The sequence below is a fragment of the Psammomys obesus genome, unplaced genomic scaffold (assembly GCF_907164565.1).
Source record: "Psammomys obesus unplaced genomic scaffold, mPsaObe1.curated_primary_1811, whole genome shotgun sequence".
Taxonomy (NCBI): domain Eukaryota; kingdom Metazoa; phylum Chordata; class Mammalia; order Rodentia; family Muridae; genus Psammomys; species Psammomys obesus.
In genome coordinates, this window is record NW_026585895.1 from 46,089,457 (window position 1) to 46,106,434 (window position 16,978).

At 46.9% G+C, this 16,978-nt stretch overlaps 1 protein-coding gene across 1 annotated transcript in view; it reads left to right on the forward strand.

Annotated features, from left to right (window-relative positions):
- Positions 1–11,878, forward strand: part of LOC129671259 (complement C5) — an 83,278-nt gene extending 71,400 nt beyond the window's left edge. The window contains exons 34-41 of the mRNA XM_055600012.1: positions 3,047–3,149; positions 3,315–3,389; positions 3,497–3,602; positions 5,034–5,117; positions 5,993–6,082; positions 7,152–7,235; positions 10,405–10,543; positions 11,504–11,878. Coding sequence (XP_055455987.1) covers positions 3,047–3,149; positions 3,315–3,389; positions 3,497–3,602; positions 5,034–5,117; positions 5,993–6,082; positions 7,152–7,235; positions 10,405–10,543; positions 11,504–11,642 — 820 coding nt within the window. The 3' untranslated portion in view covers positions 11,643–11,878. The remainder of the gene's footprint in view (positions 1–3,046; positions 3,150–3,314; positions 3,390–3,496; positions 3,603–5,033; positions 5,118–5,992; positions 6,083–7,151; positions 7,236–10,404; positions 10,544–11,503) is intronic.
- Positions 11,879–16,978: the final 5,100 nt, after the last annotated feature.

Genomic DNA, 16,978 nt, shown 5'->3' on the forward strand with positions numbered 1-16,978 from the left:
CCTTCCTTCCTTCCTTCCTTCCTTCCTTCCTTCCTTCCTTCCTTCCTGTTTCTTAACCTCCTTCCTCTCGACCTTTCTTCCTCTTTCCTCCCTTCCTTCCTCACTTCCTCCTTTACTGCCTCTCTCCCTCCTTCCTTCTTAACTATTTTTCTTCCTCCTTCCCTCCCTTTCTTCTTTCCTAACTTCCTCCTTTCCTTTCTTCCTTCTGGCTTCTTTACTTCCGCCCTTGGCAGTCTTGCCCTCTGTTTCTTCTCAAACCTTTCTCATCCCAATGTCTTTCCTCTGAGATCACCTTCTTCCAGCAGTTTTCTTCCAACTAACGGTCATTCCTCCTCCTGTACCTGTTAGCTAGGGATGGGACCATATGGCAGCTATCTTTGAAACCTAGAACACTTGTCACAAAGAGGTCTGAGCCAACATCTGGAAAGAGCTAGAATCAGTGCACAGGACCTGAGAAGGAGCCATCTGGGGCTGGCTGGAGAAGTAATCTGGATAAGGGGTGATGTCCTGGTGGATAGCTCTCCCCCCCCCAAAAAAAAAAACACTCAAATGATCCTCAGCAGAGAAGAGGAGTTCATTCCCTGGACCGTTCCTATAAAGCATACTGGACTGCTTTACCTCTGAGTCTCTGCCAGTTCCGATTGTCCCCAAACCTGCTCTCTATAACAAGATGCTATCAAAAGTCATACCTTTGAGTTCCTTGACACGATGCCCAACTCCAACTGTCAAAGTACAGATGAGAGCAAGTGAAAACGGTGACTCTAGATGCTATATTTTTTGGGTATTGTTTTGGTTTGATTTGAGGTTTTTTGTTTTGCTTTATTATTTATTTATGTATTTGTGTATTATTTATTTATTTAATGGATTAGGGACAGAGGGTTCTAAAAAAAAAAAAAATGCAGGTGGAAGTTGCTTTTGGCTCCATGGCACTGAAGTTAGGTTGTGTGGATTCCAAAGTAACTAAGTAGTCCTTATTCATTTAAGACATTCTTTGCCTTCAAATATTCTCTCCTGATTAAAAAATTGCCAGCCTGCATGCTCAGAGGCATCTTTTGTGTAGTTTTTTTTTTTTTAACAACCTCTTGGTTAAGAAAAGGGGAAAGGGTGGAAAGGATTTAATTTCTACCACAAAATGCCTCTGGGGAAGATTGCTGGCTTTGGCAGCAGGCAAAGAGCTTCTGGAAGGAAGGATTTCTGTCCCATGACTGAAACAGTCCCCATGGCAACCAGTCATCAGGCCCCACCGACCTTTTCATAGATGCTCTCCACCCTGAAGGCCCTTTTGCATCCTGCAGAAGTAGTATTTGCATCTGTGAGCCAGAAATCCTGGCTTCTCCCCATCCAATTAAGGAGATGCTGAGGCGTCCCTTCTAAAGGGCTCCTTTGGTGGGGATGGAGTTACATTTTTATGAGTCAGGGAGTTTCTTTTAGTGCCTTTAATTATTGTGGTAAATGAAACTTTTTAAGTTTCTAATAAGAGCTGTTTTGTGTGCTCTGCACTGGGAGGCTGAGGGGAAAAAAACGTGCCTTCACGCCTCTGCCGCTCCCTGTATCATCGGCTTCCCCTAGACCCATCCCCTCGGGGGTAATCAGTTATGAACTATCTCAGTACTTGCTCTCATCATCCTGCTGGTTCTCCCCAGCTCCAACAGGCAGCAGCTTTTGACTCTCTGGAGGTGAGGCTGCGGCCCAGGGTCACCTTATGCTCCTGGCTCTCCTGTCCTGCTCCTCCCGCCTCCACCCCAATCCCCCCTTTCTCCTTAGTCCTCCAACTCAGCCTGTTGGTAGCACTAAGACACTCAAAGCCCAAGAGCCATGAAGACGGGTTACAGCACGTGTTTATACTTCTCACAGATAAGAAAATGATTTGTGGAAATTGCGCAGTAAAACTGGGACAAGACCCAGATTTCCTGATTCCTTTTCAGGGGGACGGGGGGAGGGGGATAAAGAATTCCTATTTTATCTGCTTTGCTTCCTCTTAACTTCAAACTAGCAAAATTCCTAGCCAACAGTCTTTGACGCATTATTTTTTCATGAGGTACCCATGCCAAAGAACTTAGAAAACAGACAAGAGTAAAGGAAAGAAGAACTATAACTGAGTACAACCTGACATCCAGAGAAAGGAACTGCTCATGTGTCGATGTATTTCTTCCTGTCTGTTCCCAGAGTTAGGGTTAGGGCTAGGGTTAGGGTTAGGGCTAGGGCTAGGGCTAGGACTAGGGTTAGGGTTATGGTTAGGATTAGAGCTAGGGTTAGGGTTAGGGCTAGGGCTAGGGTTATGGTTCGGGTTAGGGTTAGGGTTAGGGCTAGGGTTAGGGTTTTGGTTAGGGTTAGAGCTAGGGTTAGGGTTAGGGCTAGGGCTAGGGCTAGGGTTAGGGCTAGGGTTAGGGTTAGGGTTAGGGTTAGGGTTAGGGTTAGGGTTTCATGTCTCTTTCTGATATAAAACTGATATTTTGTTTGGAAGTAGTCTCTTAGAAAAACTAAAATAAGAATCAAGAAACCTGGATTGACACACTGCTCTGCACGAAGCAGCTTTGTAACCTTTCCTGGGTGCCGCACACCAGTCCCAATTTCTCCATCTGTTCTCGTGGAGCGGATGACCTCTATGCTCCAGAACAGTGGCGTGCTCGGATTGTTCCTCAAGGAAAGCATTGGATAGATAGCTCAAAGACCTTCTGCAGCTCCAAAACTCTCAGTTTCTGACCCATTGACCATAATACATAGAACCAAGCATAAAGTCTGATGACAGCTAGTAGCACACACCTTTAATCTCAGCACTTGGAGAGACAGAGGCAGGTAGAGCTTGGTGATTTTGAGGCCAGCCTGGTCTACATAGGTCGTTTCAGAACATCTAAGCGCTACAGAGTAAAAGCCTATCTCAAAAAAAAAAGAAAGAAAAGAAAAGAAAAAGAAAAAAGATGTGGGGTGTGTGTGTGTGTGTGTGTGTGTGTGTGTGTGTGTAAATAAAGGCTGCTAAAGAACAGACCCTTTCTTAAAGAATCTTACCTTTTATTTAATCCATTTCTCAATCTCTGGTTTGTGCTAGCTACAAGTCCAGCAAGGAGGAGTCAGCATCTGGGTCTTCCCATGCAGTGATGGATATCTCTCTGCCGACGGGAATTGGAGCAAACCAGGAAGATTTACGAGCTGCAAGTATCCTCCTTGACATATTGTGGATGTTTGGGTTTCTTTCCTCTGTTTCTTTCCTATGGCTTAGAGCTTCATCAGTGGGGAAATGTAATTAAATACACTAATGAGAAAAGTAAATTCAAGCTTTCTCCCTCTCCCCTTTTCCTCTCCCCTTTCCTCCTTAGCTTGTGGAAGGAGTGGATCAACTCCTAACTGATTACCAGATCAAAGATGGCCATGTCATTCTGCAGCTGAATTCGGTAAGTTCCACCTTGGCACCCTGCCTTACCATGGCATCTTTACAGGCTGAGCCAGTGTGAACACCTCTTCCCCACACCTTCCTTAAAACCCTGGCTTTCTTAAACAGATTCCGTCCAGAGATTTTCTCTGTGTCCGATTCCGGATATTTGAACTTTTCCAAGTTGCGCTTCTGAATCCTGCCACCTTCACAGTGTATGAGTATCATAGACCAGGTAACCGGCCCTCATCTACCCTGCAGATTCTTCAGGTGACCCTGTTGCTGTCTTCCTGGCGCTTAGAAGTCTGAGGAGGCCTGCATGTCTTACAGACTGCCTTTCTTAGAGCTTTTTGTTTGTTTGTTTTTGGTTTTTTCAACACAGGGTTTCTCTGTGTAGCCCTGGCTGTCCTGTAACTTTCTATGTAGAGCAGGCTGGTCTTGAACTCACAGAGATCCACCTGCCTCTGCCTCCCGAGTGCTGGGATTAAAAGTGCGCGTCACCACTACCCAGCCTGAACACTGCATTCAGATGACTTTGTAATCAATCCAATCACTTCCTGCCTCAGACCTCAGTTTCTTCTTTTTTTTGAAAATAACTGGACTATGTTACCCTCAACCTTAAATTGCTTTGCCACAAGTTCCCTTGTGGTAGTCACAGCCGGTGTCTCTTGAAGGAGCCCAGGTGCTGTTCCGGTTTTTCAATTCTTCCAGAGCGCTCCATACCCTTTCTGTGTTCTTCTCACAGTTGGCCCACAGATCTGCCGTTGCCACCTGGCGCAGGAAGGATGTGGTTTTATGCCGTCCACACCAGCACCCAGCACGTGTTCACGCTCCTGCCCCTGCTGTATGGCACAGCATCAGGGACAGGCGAGCTCGGCTCCTTTCGAGGAGGCAAAGTGACCACACAGCTTTTTACCCACATCGGGCAGTTGTTTGTTAGAAAATCCTTGGGTGAAGCAAACACTGACCCACGTTTTATCTTCTGAAATCACACGTAACGTGCCTCGTCCCTCCTCTCACATATATGGATATATGTGTGTGTGTGTATATATATCACATGTTTTGGGTGTATGTGTCCTCTTCTCATATATGTAGATATATGTGCATATGTATACTTCACATGGTGTGTGTGTGTGTGTGTGTGTGTGTGTGTGTGTGTGTGTGTGTGCTCTCACCTAGCCTGAATAATTGCAATTCCTTGAAAAGACCCTGGAATAATATGATGTACATTCTTCTCATTCTTGGGAGCACAAGAAAATTCCAAGCACGGAGTCAAAATAACAAAGTGGAGAGGGCTCTTCTTCAGGCACAGAGACCCTCCCCAGAACAGTCAGTTCATAATTTAACCTCCTTAGCCCTGGAGCCATAGGTTATGAGATTGAAATAGACAATCTCTGAGGTCCCCTGTAAAAGACTAAAAAACCAGCCGGGCTCAGCAGCACATGCCTGGAATCCCAGCACTCGGGAGGCAGAGGCAGGCAGATCTCTGTGAGTTCAAGGCCAGCCTGGTCTACAGAGTGAGTCCAGGGTAGCCAGGGCTACACAGAGAAACCTAGTCTCAAGAAAGAAAATTAAGTAATTAAAAAACAGAGAGAGAGGGGATCAATGATTAATGAGTGATGTGTCTGGCCGGCCGCTTCCTGTGAGCACGTCTCTGTCCCCACAGATAAGCAGTGCACCGTGTTTTACAGCACTTCTGACACCAGGCTGCAGAGAGTCTGTGAGGGGACAACATGCAAGTGTGTAGAAGGTAGGCATCTGTTAGACTGTCGTTTCCGGTCTGGAGGGGATCTTGGGAAGCTGCTTGGCCAAACCATCATTTCTCAGCTGACTGATCCCTTAAAGATCCCGCACACCCTGGTGGGACATGTTCAAGACAGAGAAACACCCCAGATGGCGGCAGGGGTCCTAGGGGGACATAGCATGGCTTACTGTTTACTTTCACCTTTTTTTTTCCCTAAGGAAAGGACAATAACCAAAGAGAACGGAGATGCAGGGCTAGGCCACCAGGCCTTCTTTCTCTTTATTCCAGTGAATGGGATTTTCTGTCACTTCTCCAAGTTTAGTTCTGTCTCTTTGAAATCAAAGGCAGTCTTTTTGGAAACTCACCAAAACCCACCAGAAATCAACATGATTTCTCTTATGAGGCTCTAGCTTGGTTTGAGTTTTGATTGTTGTCCTGTCTATTGGGTTTTCTTTATTTGTGTTTGTTTTGTTGTCTGGAGTTATTTTTTGTCTTTCTACCTCTTAGGTCCTTATTGTTCCATCTTACAGCTAAAATAAAATTCTCATCTTGGGTTTCATTAGACTCCTAAAATAGAAACTTACTCCCCGCCCCCACTTGCTTCCTTCAAGGAAAAGATGTGCATTTCTGGTGAGCTGGCTATGGAACAAATAACCATGTAAAAATAAATCTGTGTCCAAGACAGTGGTTGGCTGGTTTAACGTTTGCTTTATATAATGTTTCAGTTCAACAAAGAGAAGAAAATGAACAGGTCTTAGGAATATGGCATTTGTAAAAATGATCCCAGGTCGTCTCAGGACTCGTTAGACACTGTTCACTCCCACAGGGAGTGCCTGCTGCGGTACACTAACCTAACTCTCACCATTCCCCACACCATCCAGCTGACTGTGGGCAGCTACAGGCGGAACTGGACCTGACCATCTCCGCAGACACCAGGAAAGAAACCGCATGTAAACCAGAGATTGCATATGGTAAGCACGGATGTTCAACAGACTTCCTTCAAAATTGAAATTTCATCAATACGTGTTCAGTTAGAAAGATGAAACACTAAGCTGGCTGTGATGACGCACGCCTGTAATCCCGGCACTTGGAGGAGGCAGCGGCAGATGGTTGGCTGTGAGTTCCAGGCCAGCCTGGTCTACAGAGTGAGTCCAGAACAGCCAGGGCTACACAAGAGAAACCCTGTCTCAAGAAGGAAGGAAGGAAGGAAGGAAGGAAGGAAGGAAGGAAGGAAGGAAGGAAGGAAGGAAGGAAGGAAGGCAAGCTGCACATTAGTGACATTATGTGGATATAGCATTTCTTTGGGTCCCTTGAAGGAAAATGTAATCAATTTTCATCATTAAGGTGCAAAGTTATTTATTCTTCAGCAAAGAGGTATGCTTTCTCATTTCAGATAATGGAAGGGAAAAGTGTGCTCAGCCAAGACACGTTCCCCCCCCCCCAATAGATTCTTCTGAATAGAGGTACTACACTTATTACAAGACAACTTTTGGAAAACCACGGAGGTTGAGGCTTAAGGGATGGCTCAGTGGTTAAAGTGTGTCGTGCTCTTCCTCTAGGGAGGCTTCATTTCCTAAAGGTTCCACAAACTTTCCAAGCAACTAGGAACTAAGCGTTCAAACACAAGGTCTTATGGAGGATGTTTCACACTCAAGCCAAAAACACAAGTTCCGTAAGGACCCTTTAAAGCATCAAACCATCATCACTATTTATCAGGGAGGAAACTGAGGCTCAAGGGACATAAGCGATAGGAGCGGAGTGACTCTGGTCCTGCTGTTACCGCCATCACTATCTACAGAATCTTCTCAGAACATCACAGTGAACTTTGTGTGGCTTTCTGTATTTCCTTCCTTTGAGTTCATCTTCATTTTTTCTAATCTGACAATTTGGCTGAGGGGTGGGGGGGGAGATCCTTGGAATAAATGAGAACTACTTCAGGGTGGCCTGACAAGTCCATCCTCATCCCTCATCTGACGATGGGCCCTGGAGTCTACTAGGAATGGCATTGGTGGTATTCATTTTGTTCTGTTTATTTACCAGCTTATAAGGTAAGGATCCAGTCCGCCACTGAAGAAAACATTTTTGTCAGATACACTGCGACACTTCTGGACATTTATAAAACAGGTGAGCACCTCTCCTTCCCCTCAACCCTTAACGCACCTCTTGAACGAGGCATTGTATCCGACACAGAGGACAGGGTGTGAAAACAGTAGCAGGGATCTCACTTTCAGGAAGGTCCTATTTCTCATTTAATTCCCTCATCACAGATTTCAGCAACTGCTTTATACACCAGCAACAGCTGTAACCATCTTTAGCCTTTAGTGTTTCAGTTTAAGATACTTAAACCACACCTTGTTGGTCACATTCACTCACGTGTGCTTGTGTGCGCATCTGTGATGTGTGTGGGGAAGTCAGAAGGCAGCTTGCAGGAGTTGGCTCTCTCCTCCCATCGTGTGGCACCTGGGCATTGAACTTAGGTCATCAGGCTTGGAACCCATCTTTCTGGCCCTTAAAACGCACTTACAATGGAATAATTGCTTTATTAAATACCTTAAGCTTATTGCCTTGTATCTTCCAAACAATGAATCTCTCATTTCAATAAATATGAATTCTGCAAAAAGCAGGATTGTTCACTCTAAGTCATAATGCATTTTTATTCATGTGTATCCTCTTTGTAAATTCTGTCAAGAATTCAATTCAGAAAACACTTTGTTCTTGGCAATCATGCTCTAGACAGTTAAATTTTTAATAATGCTCCCAAGTTTTTATTTGATTAATCAACACTTACAAAAAATGTTTCTTAGTTTTTTTAATTTTGTAAATTTATATTAAATATTTTTTCTTTATTACAATTTATTTACTTTGTATCCCTGCTGTAACCCCCTCCCTCATCTCTTCCTGGTCCCACCCTCATTTGCTATTCCCCCACTATGTCCCTCCCCTAGTTCACTGATAGGGGAGGTCCTCTTCCCCTACTATCTGACCCTAACCTATCAGGTCTCATCAGGACTGCCTGGATCCTCTTTCTCAGTGGCCTCGTTAGGGCAACTAGCCAGGGGGAGGTGATCAAAGAGCCAGCCAGTGAGTCCATGTCATAGACAGTCCCTTCCCCCCTTACTAGGGAACCCACATGGAGACTGAGCTGCCTATGGGCTACATCTGAGCAGGGGGTCTAGGTCCTTTCCATTCGTGGTCCTTAGTTGATTCATCAGTCTCTGCAGGACCCCTTGAGCTCAGATTTTTGGCTCTGTTAGTCTCCTTGTGGAGCTCCTGTCCCCTCCAGTTCTTTCTATTTCCCCTTCTTCCGTAAGATTTCCTCCAGTTTCCTAGTTTTTATTGTCAACTCTTTTTTTTTTTTTAACTTCTCATTGATGGTCATCTCCACCCCCACCCCCTTATTCAGGTGTGGTTGCCATTCTGATAAAATAGTATAATCTTTCCACTTTCCAACTCTTTTTATTAATTATTTCTTTTATGAGTGCTCTATCTTCATGTGCACCTGCACGCCAGAAGAGGGCATCAGATTCCAGTATAGATGGTTGTGAGTCACCACGTGGTTGCTGGGAATTGAACTCAGGACCTCTGGGAGAGCAGACAATGCTCTTAACCACTGAGCCATCTCTCCAGCCCTGCTCTCCAACTTTTAAGCCCTGTTTGCATCTAATAACCACATCAGAAGCAATAGTAAACCATGTCTTTAAATTTTAAAACAGTAAGGTAGTTCAGGCTGGCCTTGAACTCACAATCCTCTGTATCAGGCACCCACATGCTGGCATCACAGGTGCCACCTCATCTGGCTGCCATTTGTCTTTCTCTAAAGAAATAAGGATCTTTTTCTTCTTGGAAATACAAACTGTTACTTTGTCTCAAATGCTTGTTATGCGCCCGACACCCAATTGGCTCTGACTTCTTCCCAAGGTATCAGATGGTCCTCGAGCCCTTCTTCAGTGTCATTTCCTTTGTCCTAAGTCTAGTGAGGCCTTAACATTCTAACTTGAAATGTTTAGCAAGTATTCCCCGTTTTACCTCCTCATCCTGGATGCTCATTTTAATGCTTATTACAAACTTTGAATCCGCACAAATATCAGAAGCCCACCTGCTTCCTACATACACAGAACCGCTGGGCAGAACCCATCTGGAGTCAAGGTGTATTGATAAATTGTTAACTTCTTTGTAGTCAAAGATACTTAGGTTAGAATATGGAAACAAAACAAAGGTTTGTGGTGGCCGAAGTTCAGTCTTCTCCGTTCATTGACATTTTTCACGAAAAAGCTTTAAAATATTAAGACCTAGCGTAGCCACACTGCTTTCTCCAACAGTGGCTGGCTAGGGTCTTCCTCCCACAGGACGCTGGGTCCCTGGGCAGTCCAAGAGAACTAGCTTGCACTCGTGTGTTAGGCTAGAATGGATGGTACTCGAGAAAGGTTGTTACACGGGCAGCAGTCATATGCCCTTGACTGACAGGTTCGGGGGGTTCTCCAAGCTTTGGCTGTTAGGAGACTGCCACAGCTTCATACGGGTTAATGGCCCTTCATGTCAGAGTGGTGAGTCGGGAGTAGGAACTGACACAGGAGTAGAGATGCAGGTGTTAAGTGTTGGGGGACGGGAGAGGAGACAGTAAGGCATAAAGATAAGAAGATGTGAGGGAGGAGCTGGGCAGAGCTCAGAGGAAGAGTGCTTACCTCACGTGTTCAAGACCCCGAATTCAGTCTCTGTTGCTGTCACAGCAGAGTGAACAAGGAGGGCTTAGCCGGTACTCTGACACGTGTGAGACCTCACAGGCTGAACACGGGGAAGGCTGCCTTCCGGCGGAAGTCCTTTAGGAATCCCAGAGCTCTCTTCCATTAGGTTTTCCATCCCTTCACACCATGCGCTTTTCCAGAAAGCTGACCGTTGTCATCCGCCAAATACCTTCCTGGTTAGGTGCATCTCACATGGAGATAAAGACTATTGAACAGGGACCCTGGATCTCCGAGGAGTGGTAACACTCGCTGACTCTTACTTTGCTCTCTTACTTTGCTCAACACTTGCCACGTGTTGGCCCCTTTAGACTCCCTAGCGGTTCTGAAGTGCTCCTGAGTCAGTGTTCATGTGAGGGGGCCGAGCCCTTACTCCAGGGGCATAAATCGGTGGCCAGAGCCACACAGTGGGAACCGACGCAGCTAGGCCTTAACCCAGACAGTCCGGCTCCAGAGGAGCAGAACTTTCCCTCCAACAGCATACGACCTCTCATGGCCACGAGGAGTGGAGCTCATTAAGGTGACTGTGACAACCCGCCCCGTGTGTCCCCCAGGGGAAGCGGCTGCCGAGAAGGACTCGGAAGTGACCTTCATTAAGAAGATGAGCTGTGCCAACGCCAGCCTGGTGAAAGGGAAGCAGTATCTGATCATGGGCAAAGAGGCTCTGCAGATCAAACACAATTTCAGTTTCAAGTAAGTCACAAGCGCGGGTCTCGGCTCTGCGTGCCATCTACTCTTCATCACACTCACGTTCCGTCAGCACCTTCACTCCAACCAACCAATCATCATGACTACAACAGAAATACCTTGACCGTCAAACACGGGGTTGGTAGCCACCATCACAGCACCTACAGCCTTGACTGGGGGAGAAGCCATCCATGTGCCTCATGGGGAATTGAGAACACAAAGTCCATGTCCTCTGCTCTCTCGGTAGGCAGAGAGCTCTGTCAATGAAAGGATGTTTAAACATGCGCCTCACCATCTGTAGAGAGCTCGCCTTGTGAGCTGACAACTTTGTCAGCAAAGCTCCTGCTGAGCCAAGTGTGGAGAACTGGGTTCAGTGACCCAGAACCTACCTCAAAAACAAAAACAGGCGTGTGGGTCTGGAAAGATGGCTCAGTGGTCGAGAGCACTGGCTGTTCATCCAGAGGCCCCAGGTTCCATTCCCAGCACCCACCTGGTGGCTCACAGCCGCCTGGAACTCTAACACCAGTGGGTCAGAGGCCCTTTTCCCGGGCCCCCGAAGGCGCCAGACAACGTATGTGGCTCACAAACGTGCAGGCAGACAAAATGCCCACGAATTAAATCAATGATAAGTGATTAGTTAAAAAAAAATTAAAAACCAGGCATGGTGGTGCACACTTGTAACTCAGTGTTGGAGAGACAGACAAGTGGATTCCTGGGGCTTGCCTGTCAGAATGCCTCGCCTGCTGGCAAGTTCTTGGCCTGTAAGAGGCTTTGTCTCAAATAAATAAATAAATAAATAAAATGTAGACAGTGTGTGGGGAACAGCACCCAAGGTTGACCTTCTGGCTTACACACACACACACACACACACACACACATATCTGGTCTCTTCCCAAGGAAATCAAGCACAGCTTCTCTCTGCCTGTGGCCACCATCACCAACTCTGTCTCCGTTTTGCCTTGGCAGGTATATATACCCTCTAGACTCCTCCACCTGGATTGAATATTGGCCTGCAGACTCCACTTGTCCATCGTGTCAAGCATTTTTAGCCAATTTGGAAGAGTTTGCTGAAGACATCTTTTTAAACGGCTGTGAAAATGCCTGAGGACGTTCTGCTGTGTCGCTTTCCCTCCCGTGTACTCCTGTGGGTGGCATTCCTCTTTCTTCTAGGAGCCAAGCTCCCTTGAAAACATCCTAGAATTCACTGTACTTTCTTTTTAGTAAAGCGCAAGTTGAAGAGTTACGACTTTGTGAAATAGGATAGCCTTGTGGGGACAAAAAGATGGGTCTCCCTAGGTTGCTGGACACCAACACCAATAAATGGGAACAGGTGAAAACTTAGCAGTCAGGAGTGTTTACTGGGGCTGGAAGGAGAGAAATGTAGCCCCTTATTAAAATGTGACCTTGCTGGAAAGAAATACCAAGGACAGAAAGTGCCATAAAAGCTTCACTTTGCACTCAGCTGTATTAAAAATGATGCTGTTTCATGCTGGCTCAGCTTCAGGCTCCGATGAGGGGAGGTAGGAGAGGGACAGGAGAGAACCCTGACCCCGGAAGGCCACCCCCAGAGCCCCGGGCTCCTGAGAAGGTAGCAGTGTTGACCGCTGCTGGCTCCCCTCTCCTGCTCATTCTGTGCCCCTGACAGGAAAGCCTTCTGCTCTCCTCCCTCCCTCTTCCTCGCAGTATCCATTTCCCCAGGAACTCACTCTTGCCAGTAATTGCTCTACCAGAAGGCAGACCCCAGTGCAGAAACTCAGGGAAAGGAAACCAGGGTTCAGGAGACTGTCATTCCGGCCCAGACCTAGCCTCTCCTAGATCCTCATATGCTTTATACAGGTGGCTTGTACAGAGGTCAGATTTCAAGCGACACCGTGTGCAGCACCGCAGGGCTTAGGAGGAGTGCTCATAGCTGTCTGCATTCAGTGGCTCAGGAGCCTCGCAAAAGTATAACAATGCTTCTTAGCCCCATTCTACAGTTGCCAAATGGAGGCTCCAAAACACGAAGCAATTCCCCCAGCCTCCTGAGGGACAGAAACAGAGGTCAAAGCCCAAGGGCAGCCCAGGTCCACACGCCTGCACAGCTCAGGGCTTGCACCAGCTGATTTCCTAAAATGAAAGCAAAGGTAAACAGAGTCTTAAACATAGGCTAACTAGCCCCACTGAATTAACGTAAGAAATGTGTAAGTAGGTCAGTTGATCTCATTCTAACAAGGGCAAAAGGAATCTGCTTTTCACCAAGTCAATGAAACTACCTGAGGCTTCACAGCTTGTCTCATCAATGGCAGGGACTTTTCCACTTCCGGAACTAAGGACTTTTTTGGTGTGGAAGTCCACACTGTGCAGCCAATGACCAAGATGCCAAGCAAGAGTGGGGGAGAGGGAGCTTCAGCTAAGCATGCCTGTGGCTCCCGCCTCTTCTTTCTGTTGAAGGGAGGAGTGGCCCCTGCTTCCACAGCACAGCCTCTAAGCTGCTGGGCTTCTGTCCCCAAGGCCAAACCACAGTCACCAGAGGAAATTGTTGCTCCTGAGTGTGTCAGTTCCTCCTCTGCCCCCAGGCCTTCTGAGCACACTGTGATGCTCCAGAGAAGGCCTCATCCTGCCTCACCCAGAGCCTCTTTCCTCTAAGGCTCTTAGGCAGCTGCCATGATTTAACCATATAGAACTGTGCAGCATGGGCCACCCTGAGCCTGTTATGAGCTCTGCGTGGGTGAGGTCTGAGACCATTCTGCTCACCTATAATTCCAGGGGCTGGCACAATGCCAAGGACTGAGCAGGGATCCAGAAAGCTCTTGCCTGTGGGTTACTCACTGACAATGAAGAACGTGAAGATCCTCCAAGTTCTAGACCTAGTTTTGCCCCTAATCAGTAGATTAAGGTTCTGTAATCTCCTTGATAGTTTGAAGAGGAAGGGACCTGGATATTCTAGTTGTTTCTCTCTGTAGCACTGAGATTAACTGATAATCTTATGTTGAGAAAGAAACAGGAAAGAAAACGGAACGTGAGCTTGCACGCAACAGTGCAGTATGTATTTCCGTCTGTAAATGTGATAAGAGCTGGAAGTATTGCCCAAAACTTCCCAGAGAAGGGTGTCATTACCTAAGGAGGTGAAGGAGGCAGGAGTCTTCAGAGAGGAGAGACATAAGCGAGTTACCCCAGAGATTAGCCAGAGTATGGACAGTTTCCACTCACGATAGCACGTACTAGGAAACACAGAAGCAGCTTGGCCAGGCCATGGTTTAAAATCTTTTACCATAGGTGTGTCCAAAAGTAACTCTTAAGAAAAACTACTATGTAAAAATCTAGGTTTTTCTGAAGGAAAAGCCAATTTGACATATATAAATAGCTGAGATTTTAAAAGTTCATCCTAGGTGGGTATCGTAGTTAGGATTTTATTGCTGTGAAGAGACATATGACCAAGGCAACTCTTACAAAGGAAAATATTTAATGGGGTCTGGATTACGGTTTTTGAGGTCCAGTCCACTATCATTGTGGCAGGAAGCATGGCAGCTTGCAGGTTTACATGGTGCTGGATGAGCGGAGAGTTCGGCATCTTAATCCCAGGGCAGCCAGGAGACTAGAATTCCACACTGGGCGGAGCTTAAGCATAAGAGACCTTCACGCCCACCTCCACAGTGACCGTATTTCCTCCAACAAGGCACACCTACTCCAACAAGGCCACACCTCCTAATAGTGAAATTGCCTGTGAGCCAAGCATTCAAGCGTGTGTGAAGGGGGGGCATACCTATTCAAACCACCACAGTTGGGCAGATGGTGGAGTCAGGAAAACACAATCCCCAGAATCTGTAAAGAGCTGGTGACCCCAGCGCTGAGCAGGTGGGGACAGGTTGGTCACAAGGAGCTCTCTGGCCAACCATCCCTGTTTGGGTGACTCTCAGACCTTGTCTTAAAAAGGAGGAGGAGGAGGAAGAGGATGAGGAGGAATGGAAGGGTTGGCTTCAACAGTCACGTTGCTTGGTTGTCTCTGTCATGGCTGGCTCCCAGCTCTGTGAACATGTTGGGCATCCCAGGTCGCCTCTGCAGAAGCTGCTCTGCTCCCTTGGACTGCAAACACAGCTGGGAATAACACATGGGGAATGGGTATGAGCGAAGCAAGATAGATTTGACCTTGGTCGGCAGCGTACCCTCCTTGACCATGGCAATCAGCAGGAGGCAAGTATGTGAGGCAGAAACTAGTCAGTAAGTAAATGTGCTGAGAACGGCCACGTCTCAGAAACAAGCAGGAAGATGTCTGAGACTCGGGTCAGAAAGGACCAACTGAAGCCTGCAAGGAAGGCGATTGTCTAGAAGGAGGGAAACTGAACAGACCACGGGTGTATGATGTACTGTCTCTCTATAGGAAGAGTTCTCTGGAGTTTCTAGTCATGAATTTAAAGAGGGACAGATCAGCCCGAATTATGGGATCTTTACTGTCACGTTCACATTCTTTTCAGCATGCAGTCAGTTCAACCCGGGACACTTGTACCTGGGTAGAATTTGTTGACTTTGTCAAAGAAAAACACACCATGAAGAGAGTATTAGCAAAGACTTACGGGACTCGGGCTGCTGTGAGAGATTATTTGGGAGAATTGAACGGAGCAGAGCCCTGCTCTGGGCTGAACACAGGGGCAATCCCATATGGACATCTTGGCTCTCTTCTAGTTGAAAAAAGAAAAAATGGCCATTGGTTCCCAGATTAGCCAGAAGAGGGGGATGTGGTTGTTTTAGTGGTTTGGACAGTGGTTTTTGTCTTTTATTCTCAGCTCAAACATGATTCTCTCTCTCTCTTGTCTTGATGTGTACTCTCTCTCTCTCTCTCTCTCTCTCTCTCTCTTGTCTTGATGTGTACTGTCTGGCCTTGGCATTCTGTGACATAACACACAACACTATAGCCAAGCCTCATACACCAGGCCACCTCCTACAGACAGCAGCACCAATGTCGACATCCTCTCACACATACAGTTCCAGAGGCGCCCCTCAGAAGTGAGAGCCCCTGCCTCGAGAGCTGACTGCTTAGCTCCAAATCGGAAGGCTCCTGAAGACACAAAACAGCTCTGGGTTAAGTTTCTGTGGACTTATCCTACACCTAAGATTGGTTCATAGACCTAACGTGATGAGTGTATGTTACCAAAAACGTGGTCTTTAACTTTGATTGGGAGAGGGTTAGATCGACAGGTCAGCTGGGAAAATTCCCGGCTTGCAAGCTCAAGAACCTGAGTTCGATCCTCTAAACCTACACTAGAACACTAGGAAAAAACAAACAACAACAACAAACAGGCTAGCTAGGGCTTGCTTATGATCACAATGGAGCCCAAACAAGTAGATGGTGGACGGTCAGTGAGTAGTCATCAGCCCAGGCGACTTGGTGAGTTTTAGGCCAGTGAGAGACCCTGTCTCCAAGCCTCCACACACAGGTGCTCACATGCACATACACACACACACACACACACACACACACACATACACACACTTAGATAAATGAATAAAATATTCACTGGGCCAGGACAAAAGCCCCAGGCCTCCGACTAGGACCACTGTTCCCCTCTACCACAAAGCTAAGTGGGAGGTGTAGAGAAATGAGTCCGGGCTCCATGTGAAAAAACGTGTTCTTATAGCCAGAACTGTTCAAAGATAACAGAGAACCCTCTAAGAGGGATCAAGCAGCCAATAAAGTCCAGACACCACCTTCCAGAGATATTGCATGGGCAAGGAGGGAGCAGGCCTGGATAACGCTCCAATGTCCTCATACCTGTGAGGTGCGATGATAGTACAGAACATCTTACCTCCTTAGGATCCGTCTCTCACATCTGAAACCTAGAAATGCTAATCATTCCCAAGCCGGAGGATTTTTGTAAGACTTGAATGAGAACAGAGATAGCACGAAATGATGACGGTTACTCGCCATGCTGAGCATCGCTCGTCGACTTTATAGGATCTGAAATCACCGACACAACGCTGAGCATAGCTTGAGGGGATCCTCGATGAGGTTCACTGAGGAGGGGAGGTGGTCATCGCACAGGAGGGGAAAGTGAGCTAGGCCTCCGTGTCTCTGCGTGTGTGTCTACGGGTGGATCAGCCACCTTGTACTCCCGTCATGTCCCCTTCACCGCTGTGGGCTGTAGCCTCCAACTCTTGAGTCCTGATCCCACCCTTCCTTGTGTGACTACTGTGGACATTTTCTCACAGCGGCAGAAAGACAACCAGTGCGTGCACGGCTCACTAGTAACATGTTTCCTAGCATTCCACAGATGATAACTTTAATAAAAAAAAAAAAAAAAAGCTTTCCTACTAAACATACTACCTAAAATTATAAACTGTTAACATATGATATTCCCCCCAGAAGTCATGGGATCAACCCCTCCCACTTCACAGGTAGGACCAGGAACCCAGGTCCTGGGTTGGGTCTACATGGATTAGCCACTCAGCACCTGGCCCTCCTCTCCT